Source organism: Passer domesticus, chromosome 9 (assembly GCF_036417665.1).
Source record: "Passer domesticus isolate bPasDom1 chromosome 9, bPasDom1.hap1, whole genome shotgun sequence".
Lineage (NCBI taxonomy): Eukaryota > Metazoa > Chordata > Aves > Passeriformes > Passeridae > Passer > Passer domesticus.
In genome coordinates, this window is record NC_087482.1 from 16,448,962 (window position 1) to 16,470,393 (window position 21,432).

Consider the following 21,432-nt stretch of genomic DNA (forward strand, 5'->3'; position numbering starts at 1 on the left):
TCCAGGGTCAAGTCCTGGGCTGCTCCGTGGAACCCCCAGGAGCTGGCAGTGCCTCGTGGCCACGGACAGGGAGCCCCGGACCCCTCAGCCCAGCACCGAGTAAGTACTGCCCAGTTACTCCTTGTCCTCTGTTTGTGTGTCTCAGTTTCCAGCCCTGAAGGATCCTTTGCCACACGTGACCTTCCCAGTGTTTGAATTGCAGTTACACTTTGATAATCACCTGTGGATATTCCATTGTGCCCTGAACTTGGTGCATTTCCAGCCTTTCCAGGAGATTGTAGTGTGTTCTGGAAAGCCTGGCCAAGCTAATTCTCAGCTGTCAGTTAAACTAAACACTATGTTTGCTTCTGTTTTCTACAAATTTTAGGACATTCTTGAATTATTTTGTGGGAATAGTCAACTATGACCTCTTTCTGGAGGGCTGTAATTTCAGGATGCGCATCTTCACCAATTTTTTTTTTTTTGGTAGGTAAGTACCCACTTACCATCATCCTCTGTGCCACTCTGAGCTGTGGGAGCCCTTTGAAGGTGACCAGTGAAACATCCTCTAGTGGAAGTAGAAGAATTTGCAGAGCTGTTCTTCACTGATGCTTCTATTCCTGGTTTAGAAATTAGGATTTGTAGAACTTTAGCAGATTTTGAGAAGACAAGAGGTTTGCACGTGGCAGTGCACTCACAGATTGTGGGAATGAGTCGTCATGCAATAAACAACTTCTCAAGCTCTTCTAAATAGCAACTTTTTAAAAACAGGTTCTTTCCCAAGAATTTTTGCCTTTTTTTTTTTTTGTTGAAATAAAGAAATGCAAGATTAAAAGGACAGAAAAACAAAATAAAGATCTTCAAATGTTTTATCTGTATCTTTCTTCAGATTTTTGTTGACTTAACAATCAATGAATTCTATTTAACTTTGTTTTTTTCCAGTTGGCCTTAATGATTGATTTTCATTCAGAGTTTCATAAAAACAGGTATGGTATTTTAGCATATATTTATTTTAATAGTTGTGTAGTGTTTTATTCATCTCCACCCTGTGTTACAGCTGCATTAAATACACCTTTTCCAAAGGAATCTTTCTGGATTTTTACCCTGCTTAGTGATTTTGGTGCCATATTTTGTTGATGTAAAATTCCTGGAAGGGAACATAGCACAACCAATTTAATAGAAATATCTGAACCACACAAAAAATTCATTTTAGGTGTAGTTTTTTTAAGTAAGCCTTCTTTCTGTTTCCTATTATTTCAAGAATTAAAGACAAATCCTGTATTACTCAGCAAAAGTAAATCAACTTCAGGATGAGGCTGGTCATGAAAGTTAGGAAAATCTTAAATTAATATTTCTGCTGGAAGTACTTCCTCAGCTAAGCAAGACTTAAATGAAAGTTGTGTGTGCATGATGCTGACTTGAAGCCATCACTTCTTCACTTTTTCAAATCTTTAGATTTATCATTTTTGCCATGTGAATAATCACACATTTTTAGGGATAAAATGGAAAAAAAAACAACAACAAAACCTTTATTTAGCATTTTTGCAGTAACTGAGATGTGAAATTAGCAGCATGGTTCACGAGACACAGCAGCTGAAAGCAGCCACAGGAGAGTGCAATCCATCAGCTCTGCTGGGTAACGGCACCACTGGAGCTTTCATTTATTTTTCATCCTTGGACACAGTGCTTTAGACAGGTCTGTGTAATGAGCAAAGCAAAAATAATCTGTCTTTAACAAGATGAGCAGAGGAAATTCATTCCAAGGCAAATGAAATATTAGGAGGGCATGATGGAAATGTCTTTTCTCTGCAGTTTCTCAGCTCTGCCACAGCACAGTGCCTGGTTTCTGATGAGGAGATGGGCCCTGGGTGAGTGTCCAGGGAAGTGGGAGAAGCAGGGACCGTGCAGGAGTTCTGTGACTCAGCAGTGGGATCAGAGTGAACCAAGGCTGGAAATTAGTTCATTTAACCATTGCCAGTCTGACTTTGTAGTGATTTTTTATAGGAGCAGAGCTCAGCTGAGTGTGGGGCCCTGAAGGGAGGTGCCCACCCCCTGAGCATCTTCCCCCTCCACCAGCTCCCCGTGTTCTCTTGGCTGATATTCCTTCACTTGCTGGCTAATATTTCTTTATGCCCATCTCCAACAAGGAAGAACATTTTTATTTAATGATTCATCCTGTATATTGTCCTTGCCATCTTTCTGGTAGTCTCGTGTCTCTGATTCTGCCTCAGGCCTTACACCAGGCTCCAAAAAATGACTCTGCTGTAATTAAAAATAACATCCAAAAAAACCCCAACCAAACCCCAAAAAACCAACCAACCAAACACACCCCTGCAATCAGCAGAGTTTGAGATGCTTCTGTTGTCCTTCAACCCCTGAAATTGGAAGAGCAGCAACATTTTCCAGCCCAGTGACGAATGTGCTGAATATTCCAATTCAGACTTGGAGCATCCCACGTGTTTATAGCCCTGAATTTTCATGGCATTTCAGCAGGTTTTAAAAATGTCCTTGATTATGTGCTAACTCCTCTGCTATGCCAATCTGTACATTTTCAAAATCTTTTGTTTGTGTATTTTGTGCCTAAAGGAGGAGGAAACTTTGTTTCTGCTCTTCCTATTTTTTTTCTACTAGTACAATATGCAGTTTCCTGGGCTGTTGCAATATTCCATTACCCTCCTCACAAATTTCCAGACTGCCAGCATAGCTTCATGCAAAAAAACCCACAAAAAACCCAAACAAACAATAACAACAACAACAACAAAAAAACAAACAAAACAAAAAAAAAACCCAAACAAAAATCCAAAAACAAAAACAAAAAAAACCCCACAAACCCAACCTGTCTATATATTAGTAGTGAACCACAGGGGACATGTCCTCAGCAATTCCTCTGACTGCAGGAATTTGAAATGCCTTTGAAAAAAAGCTGGTGAAAAAGCACTGGCATTTTGGGTCATCTGTTTCTCTTCCCAGATGAGAAAAGGGAGAAACAGATGCCTCATTGAACTAATAAATAAATAATAAATTAAATTAATAATAGAAATATTTAACATAAATATATAAATAAATTATTTAATATAAATACTTAAATTATTTAATATAAATAATGTAAATAATAGTTTATTAATATTGTACTAATAATTATTAATGAAATGTTCTTGAGTTCATGGAGCTCTTCCCTTGTCTCTGACATTACAGTGCAATGAAGGTTATTTTGGCAAAGAGCTTCTTGACCCATGTCCCTTCTGTATCCATTAATAGTGCCAAGATGTGCTTTAACCAGTTGCTGCAAGGTCTTTTTATAGCCAGCCTTGGCCTCTCACTCATCACTGTCCCCTGGGTGTGACATAAAGGCAGCACTCTCCAGGCTGGCCCACAGCTCCTTGGGTGCAATCCCACAGCAACAGCTTCTTTCCTGCACTGAGCTCAGGTCACCTCCCCTCGCTGAGCCAGAAACTTGATTTCAATACACTCTCTGGCACATTTTCCCTTGCTTGAGAAACTAAATCTTATTTGGCTGTTAAAAAAATTATAGTGTGAAATAAAATATAAAATACTTCAAAACATGAGGCAATTTAGTGCTTCCTTTTAATCTAACATGGCAGAGCTGATGGACAATTTCCCTGCAAGTGCCACCTGACGTTGTGAGAGTCCCTTTGACTAACAGAATGTGTCTTTATTTTTCAGGTGGTTTCTTAGATGGCCACAGTCCAGTCAGTGTGAATGGACAAGAGCCTGGACGAATTTATTGATGTATTTATACAGTGACCATGTTAACATCTGGGTTTCAAACACATCACATCACTTGCACAGCCCACAACCAGGAGCAAAAGTGGAAATACCCGTTCCTGCCCTCACCTTTCCCAGGATTTCATATGTGAAACAGCTTTTTAAAAAAATGTTCCAAGTCAGGAGGTGATGCAATGAGCACATCATCGATGAGCACACGCCTGTGGGAAAGACAATTATGGATGTCAAGTGCAAAACTTTCATACCATCTGTCAGCTTGAACAGGAGCAAACAATGACTGCATAAAGAGAGGAGGAATTGTATGCATTTTCCTGGAAGTGCTGCAAAGCCTGGTGAATGTTTTTGTAAAGTGGTTTAGTAACACTTTTTCAGTAAATAAAATATCTATGTCTCAAAGACCTAAATGTTATCAGGTCATTTTATTGCTGAATACCAGTTTTTAAGCAGCTGCTGGAAAAATATGGAAGAATAAAAAGGAAAGCTGAAGGGTATTTTTATTGTAGTCATTTACTGATCTCCACTTGTCTTGCATTAATTCCTTCTCAGGAAGAAATTTTTCCGCTTCTGTGTGGAATGGGCTGAAATGGACATCACTGTGGGAGTTGTGGTTGTTCACAAAATGTGGGTTATGAGGAGCTGTAACAGCTGAGGGATTGGATGGCCCAGGAAGGGAACCTGAAATGATGGGAACACGTGGATGAATATCTCAGTGGCAGAGACAGCAGAGAGGAGTCATAAATAAAAGTGGGGAAAGGAAAAGGTTGGGCATATTGCTGAAGCAAAAGAGAAAAATACTGTTTTAACTTTTTTTTTAGTAGATGGTGCAGTTCTGTGCAAGGCAGTTTGAAGATGTGTCAGGTCAGGGTGGAGGGATTCTGCAGAGAACTGCAGCTGCCAGCAGTGTGATTTCAGCTGTGGTTACACACAGCACTGGATGGGAGAAGATCTGTGGTGTGGCACCACTGGTGCCAGCGCAGGGACAGAGCATTCTCTGTGCCAGTGATGGTCCACCTGCAGTTTCGTGCTGTGGGTGTGATATCACCCCCTGTGACTGGAAAACCCCAGGTGTTTATTTATTCAGGATATCCCCACAATGCCATCCTCATGCTTGCTGAGTGAACACACAGGGTGGGGTGTGCTGGCTGCTGCCTCAGTTCTTGTGGACTTCATGATGAGGCATCTTTTCCCTGTGCTTCCCAACTGCCCAGCCTTGTTTTCACTCTTTGGATCATTTTCTTCAAGCAGTTTGTACCACGCTCTGTTTATCCTTTCTTTCAAGCTGCCACATCACCCCTACATCACCAGAACCTGCCTGACTTGTCTCAGGAGAGGGTGGCCTCAGTTTAACCCTTTCATTCCTGATATTCAGTCTGGCAGGTGTTGTGGGACCTGCACCTCTCCTGCCCAGGAAGATAAAAAACTAATTTTTTTATCATTTTTTACCTCTCCTGCCCAGAGCTGGGATGTGACACTGCTGTGGCAGTGCCACCCAGGTCCCCTCAGAGGGACATGGTGTGGCTCTGCCCCATTAACCCCACGTGTCACAAGGCTGAGGCGTGTCCCCTTCTATCCATACCATCAAGCACTGGCACCTCATCACTGCACCCCAAAGACTGCCAAGTGCTGCACCCAGCTCAGCGTTCCCCACCCATTGTTTGCTGCCCGGGAGGATTAGACATCACCTCTTGCTTTTCCACCCTTCAAAAGCAAAAGAAGCAGGATAATGTTACTTAATCAGAGCTGAGCACATCCTTACCTTTTCCTGATCCCTCACTCTCAGCCCTTCTTGTTCCCTACTTGCAGTACAGTCGAGAGGCAACCAACATGGCAATTTATTTGGGTTACAACATTAAAGGATTTTCATTTTATGAGTCATAAGTACAGGAAGCAAAATAAGTGAGTTCATTAAGCCTGTGTTTACTTGTTCTTTTCCAAATGCCATTTTGTCACATTCTGCAGTTCCACACAGACCAAAGCAAAGTGAAGGCAGGTGGACATGGACATGCCTAAAATGACAGAGTAGCAGCAGCCTTTAAAGGGATTATTTTATCTGAAATAAATAGTTCAAACAAATTAATTCTACCCTTGAGTAAATGAAGCTCAACACGCCTTTAACAGCCCTTCTGTGTCGGTGAGCAGCCCCAGCCACCTGCAGGTGAGGCAGCGGCTGTGGGGTGATGGTGCCACAAAACTGACCGTGACCTCCCGTACAGAAGGGGAGCACTGAGTGCTTCTCAGCCAGATTTCAGTGAATATCAGTAATTTCACACAGGTTTGGCACCTGGGTTTTTTAAAAAAAGACAAAACCTGCTGCCAGAGGGATGGCAGGGAAAGTGAAGGAGGAGGGGGATGCTCGGTGCAGGGCAGTGCTCTCGCAGGGCACAGCGAGCAGACAGGTCTTTGACACTTGTTTATGTGCGGGAAGGGCTGCAGGAGTGCGGGGCCGCTCAGGGGAGGTTGGAGCTGCTCACACCATCCTGCCCCGGCTCCCGACACACGGAGGAGGGGGAGTCAGGCTTGGATTTGGGAGATTCGGGGGCGATTTCCACGCTGCAGCCCAGCGTGTCCCGCAGCTCCAGGAGGGGAAGCAGCGATCCCTGCCTGCGGTGCTGCTCGCGGGCTGGCCTGCGCCGCTGCTTTCGCTTCATGAGGGCGATTCAAAGGCTGCACCAAGAGCTGCTTCTCGGCGGGACCGTGCGGCTCGGGCAAGAGCTGCCGGGCCGGGGAGGGGAGGGCACCAGGGAAGCCGTGAGGAAGCCGTGAGGAAGCCGTGAGGAAGCCGTGAGCGGCGTTACTGCGGGCCCTGCGAGCGAAGCAAGGCGCCGCAGGGCTGTGGGGCCGTGCCCGCCGCAGGTCACCCAGATGGAGCACATCCCCGCGGCTCCTGCGAGCGAAGCGCCGCCCCGTGAGGCGGTGAGGCCGCGGGGCTGTGGGGCTGCGGGGCCGTGCCCCGCCCCGGCGGGGCCGGGCGCTCGGCGGTGCCGTCAGCGGAGCGCCGAGCGCGGCCATGAGCGCGGTGCTGCTGGTGCTGCGGGCCCTGCGCTCCGCCCGGCCCCGGCCCCGGCCCCAGCTCCAGCCCCAGCCCCGGGCCGGCCCCGCGGCCTGCGCACGGCCGCGCCCCGCCGCGCCTTCGCCAAGGAGCTGTTCCTCGGCACGCTGCGCAAGGTGGGTCCGCGGGGGGCGGTGGGGGCCGGCCGCGCCCGGGGGTCGCTGCCCTTTCACCGGCGGACAGCGGGGCTGGCACGCACCGGGGGCTCGTCCGCAGCAGCGCCAGGGCCTTTCCCAGCTGCTCATCCCAGTCCGGGCTGCGGGCGTTGCTGTGAGCCCTCGGCAGGGCCCGGCCCGGCCCGGCTGCCCCGCAGCCCCCGGGTCCAGCCCTGCGGAGCTCCCTGCCCTGGCTCTGTGTGTCCCTCAGCTGCAGCCGGGTAACTGAAGGGAGCCTTTGCACACAGAACAGGCGATGGGGCTCAGAGTGACCCAAACAACGCCGAGAGCCCCTGTGCCTGCCAGCCCCGCGGGTCCCCTGGGCGCTGCCTGTCGCCGTGCTCCCCCTCTGGGCATGCCGCTGAACTTGGATGGCTTCGTCCTCTGGTTGTTCTTCAAGGATGGAGGCTTCTTGTAAATCTCTGCCTACAGTTTTGGTAGGAAAGATTGGTGTTCTTGTGGTGCCTTGAGATGCCACTGGACAAAGAAGTTAAAATCTGAGATGGAACGCTGTATTAAGCAGAGTTTGTTACTGCAGGGCTTAGAGTGTGCATTTATCAGAGATTGCAGGGTGAAGTAAATGGAAAGAAGGAATAATTCAAATCCACTGAAATAAGTTGAGCAATAAAGTCTCTTTCAACAGAGCTTGTCAGATAAGGTGTTAAAACAGGCAGCACTCAGGCTCCACTGTGTTAAACCCCTCTACAGATGTGTCTCGGGTGTTTCTTCTCTCAAGTTTCAACACAGCAGCTTTCTGAAAACCTCTAACATTTCACAGGTCCTGAATTTTTGATGCTGATATATTGCTCAGAGTACCATGAACAGATTTGTGTGGACAGAGATAAATTCTTCTGTTTAAAAGGGGAAAGGCAGTAAAAATTAGAAGTGTTCTTCTCACGTAGCCTCCCACTCCTTGTGTTCCTTGTTTGTATTTTTTACCAATTCCAACCTGTCAGGCTGTGCTGCTTCCAGTTCATGGCCAGAACACCCTGGGGATGATAAGGAGTGGTGGGGCTCACTCACCTTTGTCCTCGAGGCATTAGCAGGTGAAATGTGCTGGGTGTTCGCAAGGGACAGTGCTCATGGGCTGAGCTTTGGAAACATCAAACTCATTTTTATCAGTCCCTGAATAGGGTTAAAACTCATGGGTGATGAAGAACTTTTGCATCCTCGTGGTTCTTAAAGGATCTCTTGATTTCTCCCTCATGTTTCTGTTGTTCAGTTAACACCCTCTGGTCTGGTTTTGATGTGAAATAAAGTTGGGTCCTGTGGAGCCCTATTTCTGTTTCGGGACATTTTCCACAATTCTTAATTTGCACAGTGTTTTAGAGTCTTTGCAAGGCATATCTCCCATGATTTTTATTTTAACTGCATGGTTCGTGTATTAAAAATTATTAAATAATTCTCCTATTCTCCTATTTTAGGAAGAAGTTTTTCCTTACCCAGAAATTAGCAATGAAGAACTGGCAGAAATCAACCAGTTTGTGGGACCTGTTGAAAAGTTCTTCAATGAAGAAGGTATATTATTGTGGTTTTATCCATGCAAGTGATTTAGTGATTACAAAATTATTTCACTATAGCAGTTTCCATAAGGTGTTTCAAACATTTAATTTAGTTTATGCATTTATTGCTGCTCACACAGTGATGCTGATTCTGTAGCATGTCCATTTGTGGCTTTTTTGGGAAGTATTTGGGTGCTGATCAGAAGAATTAAATCTCCAAAACAGGGGAAAAACCAAGGATGTAAAAGAATTCTGGGATAAAGATAGGATTTGAAATTGGTTTTAGCTCAGCTGAATTGTGCTTCTAACTACTTCATACATTGTGATTTTTTTTTTCCTAGTTCTAGTTCCTAGAACTTTATAGCTGTCCTACTCTGCTAAAACTGACCGTGGCAAAATGCAGCAGAGATACTCAGAAATGCTGGCTCGTTGAGGAGTTATGAAAAATCAAAAGCATTTCTGTTTTTTCAGTATTAGAGTAATAATTCCATTTGGGAAAGGCCTTATTACCGTCTGCATTCCAGAGAGCATTGCAGGGTGTCCTTCCATTCGTGCTGCCTTGGATAAGCCAATTCCAGAGCAATTGCAGAATAGTGGTTTGCACAGACAGCAATTTCTGGGGCAGTTAAACAGCACTGTCTCAGCCTTCCCATTGACAGAGGTTTTCCAAACTCTGTAGGAGTTTGGAGAAGCCAGTGATTGTCACACATCACAATTGGCAAGATCCAGGTGATTTTAACTGTAAAATTGTAGTGTTGCTCACTGACAGTAAATAAAGGATTTATTCAAATTACATTTTTTAACTCTTTGCTCTGTGGGGGGGAACATGGTTCATGGAGTAAACAGCCTGATGTTTAGGGAAGGAATAAAAGGGTCAAATTATGGAGTCTGGAGAAAGTATGATTCCTGTTTGTTTTCACTGCCATGGTACAGAACAGCTCTCTTAATCCCCCAAGAATCTAAAATCTCCTAAGAACAAGATTTTCTAATTTCCTCATTTATGTACTTTTTTTTTCTTGTATTCACGACCTAGACTTAGTTCAGATAGAGAATCCTGAAAATACTTTGCTTATTCCAGTCTTGGAATCTGCTGGCATGCAGAACCAGTAGAAATGTTTGAGAAAATGAAATAAATGCTGTATTTTTCCCATTTGCAAGTCTTTTTCCTGAATATGTGGTGAGGACAAACAGGATGGTCAGGCTGAAGCTAGAAAGAAGAAATTCTTGTGAAGCTGGGAATGAGAAGGGTCATGAGTGACTGTGGCCCTGGTGGGGGAATCCTGTAGCCTCCCAGCTGCTCTGGGCACTGAGAAACACAGTGTTAAATGAGAAAAAATTCTGTATTTGTAGTGGACTCAAAGAAAATCGATCAAGATGCAAAAATCCCACCCGAAACCTTACAAGGACTGAAGGACCTGGGTCTCTTTGGCATGCAGATTCCAGAGGAATATGGTGAGTAAATGCCACAGAAGAACATCTAGGGGTGCATTTTGTGCCACTTTTGTACCTCTCCAGTTAAAGCTGCTACATTCCTGTATTTCTGTACTTGAAATGGATTTTTGGGGGAGCGGGGAAGTGGCACAAAAAATGTACTGAAATAAAACCTGGTGCCTGTTCCAGGTGGGCTGGGCCTGTCAAACACCATGTATGCACGTCTGGGAGAAATCAGCTCCCTGGATGGCTCCATTGCAGTGACCCTGGCAGCTCACCAGGCCATTGGGCTGAAGGTAATGCTGCTGCTCTGGGGCCAGGGCTTCTGCACAGATTGCATGGAAAAGGTGAAGTGAAAAATGTGGGGCTTAGGGGGAGCAAATCAGAATTACTGGCAAAGCATAAATCAGGTTGTTGGTGTCTGCAGCAGCCTCTGCCACTGGTTCAGTGTGAGACAGAAAGGCTGCATAGGAAGTACACAAGGAAGTTACTATTAGGATAATTGTTCTTAGGTGAATGAGTCCAAGTTGTTTTTTTTTTTTAAATTGGCTAAACTTGTTTAAAGTACCTAGAATAAATAGAATTGAAACAGTATCAGGGGTGCTCAGGTGATGAGGAAGGAAAGAATTCAGAAAAGAGGAACTTTGGCTGGCTGGGGCTGCATGTTGGGGGGCCTAGAGGAGATAACTCATCTGAGAGAAAGTGTGTCAGTTTTGAACTTGAATATAGCCATAGGTATTTACCTTTTTAGTGCTGGGTGGATGGCAGAAAGAAGCTTGAAACCACACTCAGTTTGTTATAGCAAGAGAAGATTCCTTGTGGAATTGAGCAGAGAATGCTAATGAAAAAATATTTTAATGACTGACAAATAATACAGTCTTGTTGATTAAACTGTCTCTTGCTATGCCATAAAACTTGCAGATGAAGCTTTCTAAACATGCTGGAGCTTGTCAGCTCCCTCTCTTTTCCCACAGGGTGATGCTGCAAAGTTTCCTGTGCTTGTTTCTGCAGGGGATCCTCATTGCTGGCACCGAGGAGCAGAAGGCCAAGTACCTGCCCCGCCTGGCCTCGGGGGAGCACATTGCTGCCTTCTGCCTCACCGAGCCCGGCAGGTGCTGCTGCCCCACAGCCCCACAGGGGCTCACTGCCTTAGCTGCATTGCTTCATACCTTCAGGCTTCTTTATCTGGGGCCCATGGCTTCAGTATATACATCTGTGGCTTAGTTTTGGTATTTCAAGGAACACTCCAATTACTCTTTCCCCAGCATGCTGCTTTTGGCAGTGTCCATGAAATCCTTGATTCTTGTTCTCATCCCAGGAATTCATTTACTTGAAAGGATGCTTTGTGCTACGTCAGAAATAATGTGCTGTGACTGTTCTGGGATGCTTTCAGTTCTTATTCAAAATATAAAAGCCTGTTTTGAAGGAGCTACCAAAACTAAAAGGAAGAATTTTTGTTGTCACTTAAGTGAGAGGCTCATTGTGTGTTCACATAGCTCAAAGTGTAGCTCCAAAATGTTGCTTTTGTGGCATTCTACACAGTCTGGTCAGGTTATAATCCTGATAACATGGTAATGAGAAGAAATGTCCCCTCAGGTAACTTTTAGAACTGTTCAATCTAGTGAGCTTCCTTGTTAGTTAAAAGCTAAAATTTATATACTGCTATTTGAGACCCCCTCCTTTTTACAGAATAGGAAAGATGGGGAATATGCAGTTTTGTTTTTTTAAAGCGTGTTTACTTCTTTAAACATTAGTAACTTGTTTGTTTTCTAGTGGGAGTGATGCTGCATCCATCCAGACAAGGGCAACCCTGAGTGAAGATGGGAAACACTTCCTGTTAAATGGCTCCAAGGTACCTACTCACAGACTGGGAACAGGAAAGGGGTTTCTTACAAATGTAGGAAGTGTTCTTGTCTTTTGCATCAGTCTGGAACTGGGAGGTTTCCAAGCTAGAGGAGAATGACCCTGTCAAAAAGATTAGGCACAAAGGGACTAGAAAATTATTGTTAGAGAATTACTGCATTAAACTCCTGGTAAGGAAAATGGAAAACTACCCTGGGTTCTTTCTCTGTTGGCCATTTGTGTGTTCAGCTTCAGGGCGGGTTGGTTTCTTAGTAAATCAGCCCCTTCCATGACAGCTTAGGTAAAAGGAAACCTGAACCTGTATTTGACATCTCTTCATTCTGCAGGCTAGATTTTAAAATACAACTTGATATTTAATTAGAAATAGGTCTGCCTGGAACCTTTCTGTTAAAAGAAACCGTGACAAAAGCCAGTCTTGAAGAAATCAGAGATGTCCTGGTTTCAGCAGTATTGGATGCGTTGCAGACTTGGTCTGTAGTTGTTGATCCATTTGTGGTGTGAAGAGACCCACCCTGGGGGAGAGGCTGATCAGAGAATTTCTCATCAGAGTTAATTTTTGGCCACAGGGTTTGTCCAGTCTGCATTGCCCCTGTATCTCTCAGGTGCCAGCAGCAGCAGGATGGACCAGCTTTTGTGGAAATGCACTGTGGATTTTAATTTAATGCATATTGATACTACATTCTGGTTTTAAAGTTGCTCTAAACTGAGCACATGTGGTCAGCTCTCCTCAGAAATGTGCTCACCCTGGGAGCAGACCCTCATTAGAACTGAAGGGAAGGAACAGCAATTTTTCAGCACTCTGTTCTTTTCCCAGCCTGTTACAAAACCCTGGAGGGCTGTGCCCACAAAATCAGCACATTTACCTTTCTTACACATCTTCCCTCTCTCAAAACAGGTCTGGATCTCCAATGGTGGCCTGGCCAGTATTTTCACAGTGTTTGCCAGGACAGAGATTGTGGACAAGGACGGGCAGGTGAAGGATAAAATCACTGCTTTCATCGTGGAGCGGGACTTCGGGGGCGTCACCCATGGGAAACCCGAGGATAAACTGGGCATTCAAGGCTCCAACAGTAAGAGCCACCTAAAACTGTTAGCAGAACTTGTTTTCATAGTTTAAGGTTTTATTTTGGTTGGATCATCTGAATTCAGGGGCAAATCAATACGTATTCCATGTTACAGTATAAGTTTCATGTTTCTTTAGCTGGCTTTTCCCAGGAGCCCTTCCTGACGCAGGGTCTGAAATAAGAAATCCAATTTGTGGAGTTCATTCACTGTGCAGTGAAAGAAATTATTCAGGAGTCTCAGTGGCCAATAGGTTTAATCTAGAAGTCCACGTTCTTCAGCTCTTCTAAGCTTTGTAATGATTGCATCTTTTCACCATCTTGGTGACTGTTCAGTCAGTTCCTTAGAACTAGAAATAAAGACCAAACTGTAGTTCTCTGTTTACACAGTGTATATTCATAATATTTTAAATATTTTACATCAATAACTGATGTCAACTACAGCCTTTTCCCAAATTCTCACTTCTTTGGCGAAGCATGTATAATTCTGTCATAAACAATGCATTAGGAAGACTTCATTTCCTGCTACAAATAGTGACTTAAGTTCCTGAATGTCTTTTAAGTATTTCTGTGTCATATTTGATCAAGTGTTAATTCTGTGTTTCAGCCTGTGAAGTACATTTTGAAAACACCAAAGTGCCTATAGAGAATGTAATTGGAGAAGTTGGAGGGGGATTTAAGGTAAGCAGTGGAGAATAACTACTGGTGATTTATAGAAGTCTGAAGGAGGCTGTTTCCCCCCATGCTGAAGTTTCCTTGTGGGTGGTGTGAGCACTGCCACACTCTAGGGTACAGGAAGAGAGATTCCCCCATTGATCTGTAAATTGGTGTCACTGGACAGTGCACAGTGTGCCATCATCTCAGATTTCTGTGTTTCTTCTCTTCTTGTTGGGCTTTTGGTTGTTTGTTGTGGTGTCCCCTCAGAAGAGGGAGTGACTTCAGCTGCCCTTCTGCCCTGAATGGAGGACATGTCCTCTGCTGGTTCCAGAGCAGAATGTGGGAAGGGAGACACCCTGGCACAGGCTGTGTGGATGTCACAGGGAGTGCTGGAGGCATGCCCAGCTCCAAGGTGCCCTGGCTGTCAGGTGCTTCTCCAGGGCTGCCCTGTTGCACAGGGAAATGCTGGCAGGACCCCAGGAGAGAAAACCACAGGTGGCCTTGCAGTGTAACCTTTCTCTGAGAGTGTGACCTGGGGAGTTGCTAACCTGCTCTTACTCCTTCTCCATTTCTTATTCCTGCTGTAGCAGGCAAGTCCAGGCCTAAGTGCTAAAAGAAATTATTTTCCTTAATGTAGTAGAGATTAAAAGAAGATTGTTATGGTGCCTTCCTGACAAGTTAAAATGTAGGACAGTGACTTCTTTCCTAACAGGCTTTGACATGAGTCACCCATGTTGAGAAACAACACTACAGACACCAGACTCCAAAATCTATTTTTTTTACGTTATTGGTCTGTATTTCATTTCTATACCTCCTTTCTTATCCCTTCTGTGATGTGTTGCTGAAAGCCACCTGAGGCAGAGAGCAGCCATCACAGGTCAGCTGCAAGGAGAAATACTGTGGTTTTCTTCATCTGATAAACTGGAGCCGTGCTGTCCAGCTGGAATGTTGTTTACCAGCTGCAGATAAATGCATTTTTATCTACATTTTACCTTCATCTAATTAGAGATTATTTCCAAGTCACCGGATCATCTACTTCAGATACAAAATTGGATGTAATGGGTGGCAGGAAAAGCCCAGTTTTGAAGCATTTTCCTTGGGATGCTGAGAGCTGTGGTGGCTGATGTGAGGGCACTCTCCAGGACTGGCAGTGTGTCCCAGTGAGGAGTGAAATCCAGGGAACACAGAAGCAGGAACCAGTGACCTAAGGAGAATGTGGCCTAAACCCCATCTGTTTCTTCACAGGTTGCCATGAATATCCTCAACAGTGGAAGATTTAGCATGGGCAGTGCATCTGCTGGAATGATTAAGAAGTTGATAGGTGGGTGAATTGGGAGCTCTGCATGGCTGGGTGCTAGCAGAAACTGCTCTGCCTGAGGCAGATCATGCAAGACATTCAGAGTGGGAGCAGGAGTCTTGACCTTGTCATAACAGGCTTTGATATCTTTAAAACACGAAAATATGGTTTTGAAAAATTAAATTAAAAGCCTGCTTGCAGAGGTTTTGAAATAAAGGTCTTTTTCCTTTTGTACGGTGTAGATTCAGTTCATAGAGTGGGAGGTTATTGCCTCTGTTGGACTTCCCTGAGGTAAAATGTTATTCCCAACAAAAAAACCTCTGTACTATTGATTTTAGAAGGTGTAATCTCCCCTGGAACCTCCCACCTGAATAACTGGCTCAAAGCTGCACACAGTAACTAGGGCTAAAACTGCTTTCTGCCAATTATTAGCCAAAACAGTAACAGAAGTCTCTCTAACCAATTAGCACCAAACCTGATCACTTCTCTTAAGAGTACAGGTTCATACCTCTGGTTCAAAAGCCTTTGACAGGCTGGTCCCACACTTGGTCAACAACATCAGTGTGAGGGTGATTTTCACAAAGTGCTGCTTCTGGAACAGCCAGGGGGCTCCTGGGCACAGACTGGAATGTCACCGCCCAGGGAAGGACACCAGCTGCTGGAATGGTCTGTCACAGCCCTTCTGAGAATGACTTGTTTTTCTTTCTTTGAAGAACTGACATCAGAGTATGCTTGCACCAGGAAACAATTCAATAAGAAACTCAGCCAGTTTGGATTAATTCAGGTAACAAAACATGAAACACCTAAATCTCTGTGCGAAGTGCCAGGACATAGATTGCATTGGGTGTATTTTGGCTGTACTGGTTTAAAGGATTTGCTAGAAATTTGTGTGAACCTGGTGCTGACTTCTGTACACTGATCTTTTAAATGTCCAGAATGATAAATGTATAAAAGTATTTTTTATTTATTGTTGTTTCAAAGTGGTACTTTTTATTGATTGATTAATTTGATGATGTAAAACATATAAGAACTGCAGGTCTTTTTAAGTTTGAGGGTTGATTGTGGACTTTTGCATCTGAATTTCTGTACGATTCCTCCTGTTGCTGTGTGGCAGGAGAAGTTTTGTTTGATGGCTGTGAAAGCCTACGTGATGGAGAGCATGGCTTACCTTACTGCAGGGATGATGGACAGGCCAGGCTTCCCTGACTGCTCCGTCGAGGCTGCCATGGTCAAGGTAACCAGGGCTGGGAAAAGGCTCAGTGTTCAGCCTGCAGAGGGCTGAGAACTCAGGGCTGCATTTAGAGGAGAGAAGCACTGCAGCCAGGTGGAATGATAGATACTGTTCTGTCTGTACCCCACAAGCTCAGACTCGTGCAAAATAAAACCAGCAGGGAACAGGTTGAGAATGTCACAGCCGCTGAGCTGGCGTCTGAGGAGGCCTCACATGAGCACTGGGACACTCAGTCACACTCCAGCTGCCATCCTGGCCAAGCTGCTGCTGTGCCAGCTTTCCCAGGGAGCTGATGGCACAACAAACCCTGTGGAATATCCAGGCTGTGGCTGTCAGGGTGTCCCTCATGGTCACTGCAGAAAACTCCTGCTCTGGGCTCCAGCCAAGCAGCTGCAGCTGCTCTCCCTGTGTGGGGCTGCCCCTGTCCCTGGAATGTGGAGAGTGCCCTGTGCATTGCATCACTAAATTTGACAAACCCCTGAGCCACAGGGATACTGCTCCAGGACCGGTGTAACACACAGAAAACGCTGCAGCAGTGTCCTGTGGATACAACCCCAGAGCAGGGCATCCTGTGTTTATTGCTGATTTATTATCTACTCTCTGCTGATCAAACCCTGTTCCATGGCAGGTGTTCAGCTCTGAAGGTGCCTGGGCATGTGTGAGTGAGGCTCTGCAGATCCTTGGAGGCCTTGGCTACATGAAGGATTATCCTTATGAATGCTACCTCAGAGACACCAGGATCCTGCTCATCTTTGAGGCAAGTACCAGGATCCCCTTTTTCTGCAAACTGCAGTTCACACCTCCTATAAAGGGGAGTAGAAACCTGAAGGTTTGATTGACCAGGATCTTGTTCCTTCAGCTGCAAAGTCTCTAACAGTAAAACTGCAGGACTAACCTTGTTTTCTTTGGAATATCAATAGTAGTTGCCTATAATAAAATAAGCTATGATGGCTTTTACAGACTGACCACAGTGTGAGTTACAGCAGTAACCTTTCCTCTTGTGTGCTTCTCACAAGAGAAGCAGAGAAACTCATAAAAGATCAACTTAGACATTTAATTAACTTATTGATGGCTATTTAAATTAAAAGAAAGGTTGGTTCTGAAGCTTGTTCTCTTTCCAAGCTGGATTGTCAGTGACCCATCATGTGCACATCAGAGTCACTGTCAGACTTGATTTTAACTCAGCTCATTTTGAGCAGTTCTACAACTATTCAAATATTCCTTCACTGGAACAGTGCAGAGCATTTTTAATCAAAATGCATTTTGTCTGTTTTCTTTTACATTGGGGTATATTTGTGTGTTTAATGATGAGGGGCTCAACTTCTGCAATGCCCCATGAAATCAGAATTAAAACTGAGATAAAGCAAAAGGCGGCAGTTTATGTGTGGGGAGAGTCATCATGTGATACTGGAGCAGTGGGAAGAGCACAGGGGCACAACAGACCTGCTTGGAAAACACTATTGTAAACTCTGGTTACCTACCTTCTCACTTTCTCTTCTGCTTTTTCCAGGGCACCAATGAAATCCTGAGAATGTACATTGCACTGACAGGGATGCAGCATGCAGGGAAGATCTTAACTGACAAAATTAAGTATGTTCTTATTTATTATTAATAGTTTTAAATAAACTAAACAGAATCAGATAACTTTATAGATAAGAGGACAAACTGCAGGGAATACCTGCAGTATTTCTATTTATTGTCTGTAAAAGTTCACTGTTACAGGGACTCTGTGTTTTTAATGGGATGGTTCATAGATTTAGGAATTGTAGCATTTAATGCATTTTATCTTGGACTTTTACACAAGCTGTAATTATTTCTTTCAAGACCAGTAATTAATATTTTGTATCTGAATGAAGTTGTATTGACACAACAGCTGCATTGTGCATATTGAGTACTGGTCTCTGGAATTCCTTGTGGGTGTCTTGGAGAGCAGCTGATGACTCTTAAGGCTCCACAGTTGTTCTCCAGACTTCACAGCAGTGGATCAGGACTTGGTGCTAAAGTATTTGGAATTCCAACTGGTTGTGTCTGAACCTCTTGGAATTTTTTTTAACAGCCATTCTTTCCCCAACATTTCAGAGCAATCAAGAAAGGAAACGTGGGAGTGGCGCTGGGGGAGTTCCTGACCAGGTTACAGGACACCCTGGGCAGGAAGGTGGATCTGGGGCTTGTAGGTGACAGTGGGGTGGTGCATCCCAGCCTCCAGGTAAGGGCCTCTCTGCTGAGCTCTTGTGTTTGTTCCCTTTGCTGCTTGCCACAATTTCATCTCCTGGTTTTGCAAACCAAAATGTATACCTAGGGGCAGTGAGATTTTCCAGGGTAAGCAGATGTTGGCACCATGACAGGGTAAGAAGTTACAGTTATTGTCCAGGTATCAAGGGAGGATGAAGGCTGCTCTAAGCCTGTGTTTATACCAAATCCAGTTTTAGATCCATTTGGATAATTTGTATAAATTGAGCCTTCACCATATGAAAGCGTTTTTAATAGCTGCCCTTTGTTATAAGGTTAGTTACAAAACAGGAGTTTTTCCTGTTTAATTGGAACAGAGTTTCAGGTAAGAATGACTGTGAATTACACATACACATACTTGCTTAATCACTTAGGAAAAGGTTTTTATGACCAAAAATGAATGTTCTGTTAATAGGAAAAAGATAAGGTATATTTTTCATGGGGCGTTCTGTTAGTTACTTTTGTTATCATAAGCCTATACTAAAAGTTACTGAGAGTAAACTCCAGAAAATTGTAATGGATCTTTGAGAGAAAGAAATGCGCCTGTCTGGCTTTTAGCAGCAAGGTGGATGAATGTTAAAAAAGAGAAAATCCAGTATCCTCTTTAAAGGGGGTGGGGGTATGTTGCTTTTCTGTTATAAGACTACTCAAATTGTTCTATTTTGTGTTTTGTTTTATAGGAGAATGCCAAGAAACTTGAAGAAAACGTTTATTATTTTGGAACTACAGTCAGGGGCCTGCTAAGTAGGTTTGGCAAGGTAACTATTTATTTTGTCTGTTGTCTTTGTTACTGAATAGTTTATGCTCAGGGCCCCACTGGAACCTGCAGGGGACTGAGTGTGGCAGGACCAGCACTTCCTTCACATGACACCTTCTCACTGGGTGTGAGAAAACACACTGACATTAGGTACTCAGTGTAATGGGCAAGTTACATTGTTAGAACCAAAACCAAAGTACCAGCACCCTCAGTGAATTGGTTGTTTTCTTCTTGTGTAAGCACAAATCCTGCTGCTACAGGCATTTAACAAAGTGGTTTAAGGCACACATCAATATTACAATTTTACAAGTAGAATTTAAAAGGTGCAGCTTAGTAAACCCAAAACTAACAATGATAATTTCTGACCTAGGCTAGAACCGGTTTATGCGAAATAAAGCTGGACCTAAACATGAAGTATGGACAGTGATATTTGGTTAAAGTTTTAAATTGGCAAACCACAAGCAGATAATGATTTTCTCTCTCCCAGACAATAGTGGATGAGCAGCTGGTGCTGAAGAGAGTGGCAGATGTGGTGATTAATTTGTATGCAATGACTGCAGCCATCTCTCGGGCCAGCCGCTCCATCAGCATCGGGCTCAGGAACCATGACCACGAGGTGAGTGTCCCTCAGCACCAACCATTCCCACTCAGGCTGTGCTCCTGGCAGCAGGCAGGCTGCATCTCTGGGGAATTACAGCAAACTCTCCCATAAAAGTGCAGCAGAACGTGGCTAAACCTGCCAGAGTGCAGGAGCCTCTCAGGGGCTCTGCTTGTTGAGCTGCACACTTTCAACATGTTTAAAATACTTCTTTAACACATACACAGACATTTAGAACCTCACCACAACTCTGCACGTTCTCTCAAATCTGTTAACACCATGCAGTTCTTCCCAAGCTCTTTCCATATAATCATTAATAAAAACACATAAGCACAACAGTATTTGGGCAGCACAGCTCAGGTCAGGACAGGACAGTGCTTATTTAGTAGCTCATGTAAAGTTTCATGGTAACAGTGGTGTTGCAGCACAAGAAAAATTTGCTCCAGATCAGTGTGAAAACAAATCCAACGTGATGAAGGTTTGGCTTTGGCCTTGAGACTTTGCTCTTTGTGTGAGCCCTGCTCTGGATTGATTCCCAATCAGTCTTGGAGTAGCTTTTGGGCGAAGGCTCATCCCAGCCCTGAACCTTGGCAGTTCTCTGGCCTCAAAGGGACAGCTGAGGCTGCACTGCACATGACTGGGGTTCAGGGCACCATCATCAAAGAGCTTTGAGATGTTTCAATTACTGTATTCTTACTACATGGTTTTTGTTATGAAATTCATTCACTATTTTTAAACTCAGTTTTACTCCTTTTCCAGGTGCTTCTTACAAATATCTTCTGCACAGAAGCCTATTTCAAGAATAATTATGCCATGGCTCAATTAGAAAAATGTAAGTACTATAAAATAGTTCTTACGCTCTTCTGTCTTTCAGACTGTAATCAAAAAAAGGTGAGTTTGATGTGACCAACAAAAGAGTTTGGCTCCGCTTTTAATTGAAACAAGCAGCAGAGCTGGAACCTGTTGAAAAGAGTCTCTTCACTTCATAGCTAAAGCCAACTGCCAGCGTTCCTTATTGAGGAATATAATATCTACATTTCATGTATATACTCCTGACAAGTAGCTGATAGAAATGAGGGATTTGGACTCTTTGGGAAGTACTGACCAGTTGGGCATTGGCTCTCTGAAGCTCAGTCTGTAATAACCAATCTTTTTCAATAGAGAATGTTCAGTTTCTTCCTGGCCCTCACACTCTTGCATTTGTGTTCAAAAACACTTCTTGAAAGAAATTTACAACAGCTCTTTGTGGTCCCTTAGTTGACTTTTCTCTCTTTCTCCACAGATGCTGATGAAAACCTGGATGATTCCATTAAAAAAGCTGCAAAGCAGATCCTGGAGAAGAGGGCATACATCTGCTCTCACCCTCTGGACAGGACCTTCTGATTCCTCCCTGAGAGCAGGCACTCATGAATGTCAGTCAGGGAGGAATTTGCTGCAGTTCCAGTATTTGGCATCTTAAAAGCATCTGTTATTTAATGTCTTTACTAAATGTAACTGTGTAAAATAAAACTTCTTTCTAACCAAAATTTCATAGGAAAAGGATAAATACAGAGATTTCATTTAAAGCTGAAGTTATTTTATTACAGACATACATATATATATATATATATATATATATATATATGTCTGTTTCCCCTGTAACTGGATAAAGACAGGTGAGGTTTAGATGGGGAGATGTTTCTTCCTAGGAAGGGACTGTGGGGTTTCTCAGTATTTTTGTACTTCAATCAGCTGCTCATTCACTGAGCAAGCCTGAAAGACTTGGGTATACCTGTGTTTGAGGATTCCAGGATGAGGGAAGAGATGAGAATCTTGACTCCATGTTTCAGAAGGCTGATATATGAGGATATTATATTAAAGTACTACACTACAACTA

General features: G+C 44.0%; 1 protein-coding gene across 1 annotated transcript; it reads left to right on the forward strand.

The window, feature by feature from the left end:
- The first annotated feature begins 8,102 nt into the window (after positions 1 to 8,102).
- LOC135307691 (complex I assembly factor ACAD9, mitochondrial-like) lies at positions 8,103 to 21,121 on the forward strand. The gene is made up of 11 exons (XM_064432097.1): positions 8,103 to 8,448; positions 9,783 to 9,884; positions 10,053 to 10,159; positions 10,875 to 10,975; positions 11,637 to 11,715; positions 12,622 to 12,796; positions 13,395 to 13,468; positions 14,690 to 17,562; positions 18,052 to 18,959; positions 19,446 to 20,388; positions 20,839 to 21,121. Exons 2-8 carry the CDS (start codon positions 9,863 to 9,865, stop codon positions 14,771 to 14,773), a joined length of 642 nt encoding a protein of 213 aa, XP_064288167.1. The 5' UTR covers positions 8,103 to 8,448; positions 9,783 to 9,862; the 3' UTR covers positions 14,774 to 17,562; positions 18,052 to 18,959; positions 19,446 to 20,388; positions 20,839 to 21,121.
- Positions 21,122 to 21,432: the final 311 nt, after the last annotated feature.

Coding starts and splice junctions, on each gene's coding strand:
- LOC135307691 (XM_064432097.1), top strand. CDS start 9,863: ATGCAGATTCCAGAGGAATATG. Junction 11,716..12,621: donor TCCTGTTAAATGGCTCCAAG/GTACCTACTCAC, acceptor CTCTCAAAACAG/GTCTGGATCTCCAATGGTGG. Junction 12,797..13,394: donor GGGCATTCAAGGCTCCAACA/GTAAGAGCCACC, acceptor TCTGTGTTTCAG/CCTGTGAAGTACATTTTGAA.